The 6,670-nt window shown below is 33.0% G+C and overlaps 1 protein-coding gene across 4 annotated transcripts; it reads right to left on the bottom strand.

Moving 5' to 3' along the window:
* Positions 1-450: 450 nt before the first annotated feature.
* On the bottom strand, positions 451-6,389 carry LOC119640983 (probable serine/threonine-protein kinase DDB_G0278845). 4 transcript variants are annotated; one of them, XM_038039414.1, is made up of 3 exons: positions 6,375-6,389; positions 3,983-5,351; positions 3,259-3,891 (listed from the first exon to the last, which is right to left on the bottom strand). In XM_038039414.1, exons 2-3 carry the CDS (start codon positions 5,251-5,253, stop codon positions 3,870-3,872), a joined length of 1,293 nt encoding a protein of 430 aa, XP_037895342.1. In that variant the 5' UTR covers positions 5,254-5,351; positions 6,375-6,389; the 3' UTR covers positions 3,259-3,869. The 4 variants fall into 4 exon arrangements, with proteins under 4 accessions (XP_037895349.1, XP_037895342.1, XP_037895336.1 ...); XM_038039408.1 differs by lacking the exon at positions 6,375-6,389 and adding an exon at positions 5,714-5,989; XM_038039421.1 differs by lacking the exons at positions 3,259-3,891; positions 6,375-6,389 and adding an exon at positions 451-793 and having other exon boundaries at positions 3,983-5,494.
* Positions 6,390-6,670: the final 281 nt, after the last annotated feature.

Here is a 6,670-nt window from a genome sequence, read left to right as displayed (position 1 = left end):
TAAGCAGTAACCGTGACAATAATTGCAGCAACGATAATGGCAACGATAACTTTCGGTTTGATTAATGTAAACAATTCAGTTTCATTTATCCATTTTATCCATACGCTATCCATGTTCTAAAGGATTTTCATATGTTACGCAACTCAACTGAATTACTTTGTAAAATGCATCAAATATTCATGAAATACTAGGCACCGTTAATTTCACTAACGAGGAGATATTTTCATTGAATCTCCTTTAACTGGCAGTTAAAATATATACTATACATAACGTTAATTGTTACTTAGATTATTGTGACTGAGTTTTCACTTATTGTAATTGATTTTGTCATATGTTGTGAATGGCAACCTTTGTGAATTTTATTACCCATACGATTGCTTTCATCAGTTGTTTTATTCTTTCTTTCTTTTTTTTTTTTTTTTTTGTTACCTTTTCTGCAATTCTATGCTCAGGAAATGTTTCTTTCTTTTATGTGTAGCCTTCATCTAAGGCACCATTACCTCTAATTACATAAACAAGTGTAATTTTTATTTGCAAATTCTCGTCATTCTCTGTTCGGTTCTCGCCATTCGCATTGCCGCACTGCTGATCTCACAAACTCGGCTATTGGTACAATTTCTCGATTGGATTAATTTTCTACATCACTTTTAAGAAAAACAACCGAGACATCGTGAACAATCTACGTTATGCTGTACGAGTAAATATCGTTTTACAGTTCGTCAAATGTATTCAATAAAGTGTTTTAGAATGGCTGAAGGATTTTCAGACAACGTTTGAAAAATTCGAAATTCAGCTGAAAAATATAATTTAATTAATTTACGCTTTATAAAAATAGTTTATAACGTTTGCAATAACAGAGTACTTTTGTGCTTTCAGTGATGTTACTATGGTAATGAAATTTCTATAACAATTTATTTTTTATTTTATTTGTTTTACCTAAAACTTGTTAACCTGTCTCCTGTAACCTAGCTCTGTCTTTCTGCAATCCAACTGTAAAACAAATGAAATCTTCACGTTATATCTTGTCTTGGCCTTGATCGTACCCTCTTATACACTCGGAGTGAAAGATGAGCGAAATTATATTTTTAAAATAGATATGCATTTGCCATAGTCAGTCCATGCTGGTTAAGACTGAATTGCATATTGTATAAATTGTGAGGGCTTTAGCTAATTTTCTGGCCCAGTGACACCAGCGGCTTTGACTGAAAAGAATTTTATGTTTTCTTTGGCTGTTTAAAGCATAGTTTGACTTTTCAGAAATGTTCACTGTGCTTATTCATTTTTCTTACTTTGCTTACGAATCATTAATAAAATCTATTCACCTTGTTGTTTAATTTCTCTTACTTAACTTGGAATTCATCAATCTGTTGCATATACCAGTTCAGAGCGTTCTCTCATTATTCTTGTCTAATAATCAGTTTTCCTTTTCTGCCTTATTCGCGTTGGCGTTTTCGGCTCTTCCCTGATATTGGCTCTCTGCTATTCAACCGGACGGGTACTGTCCCTCGATACGGACCATTTGGAGCCACCTGTTTTACGGCTCCCGTCAAGGTTGCCGTTTGGCATATCATACCATATCCCAATCAGAAATCTCTAGTCCTTTACTTAATCCTAATTCTTAACCTAACTTAGCCAAGCACTCCCCCCTCAGAGACAAAGAACCTATGAAGCGAAGAAAGACAGACTACTTTGGCTCCTCGCAAAACATATACAAATAAATTTAAATCTTTTGATTTACTTTTTCAACGAATTTACGTCATAAGTTAGGTGGAAGTGCAATATTGGTATGAGACAAAATCAAAGACTACAACCCGAACAAACTGTGCTGCATGCATGATTTAAAAGCATACTTTTAGGAGATCAAATTTACTCATTGCTTTGCAAGCAAGCAAAGAGTGAAATTGAGTTTGCGGCATTCACCAAACGCACGGCATCTCCAAGCGAACAAGGTGAACAACCAGCTAAATACCTATGACAATCATCGATAACGTTCCGTAACCCATAGAAATCAAAGGCAAGTAAATATTTGACTTGCAATTTTCAGGATACTTGTAAAACAATTTCAAAAATTTTACGACTTAAGATAACAAACTGTATGTCACTCCGTTTTTGAGACTTTGAAATATAAACTTAATCTAAGTGGATTAGCCGCCAAACTCACCTGACAATATATTCTCCGGCTTTCTGCGCTAACGTTACCAGATACTTCTTTATAACTAAGCAAATATGTATATAGCCGTTTAGGAACTGCGTAACGTAGCGTATTTATGCCATTGAAAACAGCGAAAGTTTGTCACTTTTGCGAACTTTCTATGGTTTTCTGGACTAGTTATAGCCTAGATCTCGAACGAGGCGAAAACTTATGTAATGATTTAATGATTTCGTTTGATGTCTGACCATTTAAATTTGTGTTCAAACTACAGGTCGCAATTTTTTCACGATAATTTCATGAAATTTGGTACACTGACGTGCTTCGATCCAAGCCAGAACGCTCTCGGAATTGATCCATTTTTTCGACCTCTCCCCATATAACGTGTTATTTTGAAAAGGCGTTATATGCAAAATTGCCATTTTGTCTAAGTAATAATTGATGTGAAAATTTTGGGCCGGCTCGGGCAATCTTTTGAATCCCACTCCCAAAACGAAAACCGAAGTTCATAATGCAAGAAAAGGTTTAATTTTCGATTTTTTTATGATCAAATTTAAAGAAAAATTTAATTTCACCAAATTTTGACAAGTTCGGCGTTATTTTTTTTTTTTTTTTTTTGCATATATAAGGAGTTTCACGGAAATTAGTCGTTAGGCAGAAAGATCTAAATTTTCACATAATATCTTGAAAATGACGTCTACAGCATTTGCATCTCGTACGTTTATTTTTCTATTTAGAATTTTTGCGACCTTTTTATTTTTTGTTTTTTCGAGGACAGAAAAGTCCAAGTTATTATTCTGACCCATAATAGTGATTTGACATAAAAAGTAACTGTTCTGAATTTGGAACGCGTACCATAATTTTTGAGTCACTTGGACATAACTGTTCCTTTATTTGCAAAGGCTCTAATTTTTAATATAGTTTTGTCATTCATAGATGTGTAATTTTTGTCTTCTATGGCAAAAATCAGAAGTATGTTAGACAATGTAGTAGTATAGGGTTTGTAATAGTCGGTCTAGCCCGAATATGTAAGTTTTCTCTTGTTTTTAACTGATTGTGTTATGTTTGTTCACCTTTTATTCCACTTAGTGTATGGCGTAAGTGTTCTTATTTATTAAGTTCAATATAATAATTATTAAGATCCCGGAATGTATATATATGTTAAACTCAAAATCTGAGCTAGATTCGAAGAGAGAAAAACAAAAAGAGAAAATCAGCAGCCCATTCTCGATGAAAGCTTCCAATCAATGCTGAAAATATGTTTTGATTGTCGATAAAATTTTACATGGAAATGGTATCGAATGATGCTTTCACACTTTGAAAGGTGTGCTTACAGTATCTGGGAAAGGACTAGCCAAGGATTCATTACGAGACGAAATGAGCCAGTTAAAGTTTTAATTAAACGATAGCCGAATGTTAATTAACATTTGACCTGGAACAAGTCAAATTTGAACGACGTCCTCAGTCTTCATGCTTATATATAATTCAAAATCTTCCATTTCTTCCGTCAAGCATATCGTAAAATGAATAGACATGAACCGGGTATATCTTTAAAATTATTTCAATTATTTTCCTTATACTGTTTATTAGATAGATAGATATATGGTGAATCAATTTTTAATATCACAACCATTACAACTACATATATTATAGCATTTGTTACTTAACATTTTATTGATTTATTTGTTTCTCGCTTTATCTAGCTGAACGCCTTTTAGTGTTATCGATGCAGTTCTTTAAATCTATGAAATTTACAAAAGATACATATATATATATATATATATATATATAGTAAATATAATGTTCAACATTTATTCGCACGCAAATGCATACCTTGGATTTTCGACACTGTGACGTCTCGGATGACGTTTTTTTGTATTATTATTATTATTATTGTGATTTTTCTCCTGATCTTCATCTGAAGTCGATAAATGTTGCAAAATATTTCGTTGCCGTTGCATGTTATGTTCATTGTTAGAGCGATTGTTGACTTGTATGTGCTTTTCATTATTTGGTATCGCATTTCTAATGCCATCGGATTTAATCATATTCTCGCTGGAGCTATTCTTTTGAAGATTTCGCCTTCTACGTAAGGGATGATAGCGGAAACTATCCTCTTGCACTACTAAAGTACCAGCTTTGCTAGTGCTGAGGAAATAACGTGGATTATAACAATTTGTTTGTTCCGCTTCTTCGCCGAATTCGGGTGAAGAGAAGCGTCCCTTTTGATAGCTAAAACGTTCCAATATTGATACAGAATTAGCATTTGATGAATTGCAGGAACTCGATGAACGTCGATAACGTCTTTTTTCCCGCACACCTGACGAAGTTGAGGTAGGTGTTGTAGAATTAGGTGATTTAGATAACAATAAAGGCATATGAGATTCTTTTATTGGATTCTCCTCTTCGGTTATTACTGTGAAGCGGACTTCCTTTAATGAGCTAGATCTGCGGCCATCTCTTGTGTCCACACTTAGAGATTTACGGCTGTGATGGCTGCGCGTACTATTCGATGAAAGGTGTTGACGATCAGGCGAGGGTGTAGCTTCTTGTATATGCAAACCGTTAAATTCACTTTCCAAGCTTTTATATATGGAATGCGTTAAAGATGTATGTCCGGTTTCCGTCTCCGCTAATATCATTTCATTTTCTTTATAGATTTGCTCATCGTGATCGCCTTGGGCATCAACCAGCAGCTTACCTTTATGATCGTAAAGTAATATTCGAGGTAGCGCTATATTTGAGCATGATTTTGATGTACTTAATTCCCATTTCCAGCTTGTCGGCTTACGCAATTTCAAGCTCAATATATTATTAAAATCGCACGCATCGCCATCGTTATCATCGTTATGATAGTTATTGCAATCAATGGAATTATTATGAGTTTCAGATTTTGATAGGTTCGAAATCGAATTTGAATTTGAATTTGATTTTGAATTTGAATTTATTGATAGCGTTTCATCGTTAATGTAGTTTTTCAATTTGTTGAATGCATTATTTGAATGAACGTTGCGTCGTTGCGTCTCCCCAAACAAATCTGACATTGTTTGATTGCATTTGCCACTTACAATGAATGAGATTTTCAAGAGCACTTCTAATGACATGGGACCCGTTAATGCAAACGGAGCGGATCACTCTTGTCCTCTAGTGCATGTAAATATCTACACATATATATGTTTATTATATATATATATACATATATCTATATGAAAGTTTATGTACAGAAAATTTTTTACACATGAATGCTTATGAGTAATGAATCAGTTTCTTTAAATTAGCATCACAGTGGCATACACAACTGCTTTTTAAATTTGTAAAAATATCTATATATATATATATACATATATATATATATATACATATAAATTGAATTGAATTGAATGATACACAAACACAAACACACACACACACTCACTCGCGATTCTTTCGTTTAATTATTTATTTCATTTAAATGTATATATATATATATATATATATATATCTTTTTAAATTATTTTTAAGATATATATATATATATGTTTTTATTTCTCATTTCTGCTTTTCGCTTTTTATTTCCTAATCCACCTGTTGTTTGTATTTTGTATTCTATGTCACCAGTATGACTATCATCGACCCCATCATCATCTGTTTACATTGTTCATAAATTTACGGAAAGCTTGCTCCCTCAAAACCATCTACTTATTTTCACAAATATGTGTGCATATATATATGCGCGCTCACTTTATATAGTCGAGCTGGATGGGGGACACGTATTGAAGATCAACGTTAACCCGCTGGCTTTTAGCCAAATAACAAAATATTTTTTGTGTGTTTCTCACTTCTAATGAATCGGTAAATTTTTATTTTTTATTTTTAGATTTAAACTTATGAGGCGATGTTATCTTCAATACGTACGAGACAATGTATACGTATGTAGGGAGCGGTAGTTAAATGTTTTCACCGCAAGCCCTATATAATTATTTAAATATATGTATAGTGAAGTTGATCTTTGCAATTGTTTTTCCATTGGCTTTTCAAAACACTTGAAAGATCGTCTTATTCAAGTGATTTTTTATTATTATTATTATTATTATTATTTTAATTCTGGTAACAATTTTATTGATTCGTTGAATACAAGAAAATAAAGGAAAAAGAGAAAAAAAAAAAAACGAACTTTCACTTATTATCTACAGCAATTCGTTTGCAGCCGTTTATTAATCAACACCGTATGTGACATGATGCTCACCGCATATAGGTGCACACGTAAATAAATGAATGTCTTCACCATTTTAATTTTGAGATTTTCATTTTTTATACATTTAACATACTTTAGAGCTTTAGAGTGAACGTGTGTCCACTATCAGACGTTTCCCTCAACTACTGGGAGCGTGTATCTCGCTGGTCAGCATAAGTATGAGATTTCATTCGATTTCATCGTATTTTTATTATGTTTTGTTGTATATACATCTGTGCTCTTGATGAAACGAACATCTTTTATGCATAGTATTCTGTATTATTGTCTATAAGTACGCAGATCAGCAT

This window comes from Glossina fuscipes, unplaced genomic scaffold (genome assembly GCF_014805625.2).
Source record: "Glossina fuscipes isolate IAEA_lab_2018 unplaced genomic scaffold, Yale_Gfus_2 0, whole genome shotgun sequence".
Classification (NCBI taxonomy): Eukaryota; Metazoa; Arthropoda; class Insecta; order Diptera; family Glossinidae; genus Glossina; species Glossina fuscipes.
This window is presented reverse-complemented; position numbering and strand designations above follow the sequence as displayed.

Coding starts and splice junctions, on each gene's coding strand:
- LOC119640983 (XM_038039414.1), bottom strand. CDS start 5,253: ATGTCATTAGAAGTGCTCTTGAAAATCTCATTCATTGTAAGTGGCAAA. Junction 3,892..3,982: donor CACAGTGTCGAAAATCCAAG/GTATGCATTTGC, acceptor TAAATTTCATAG/ATTTAAAGAACTGCATCGAT.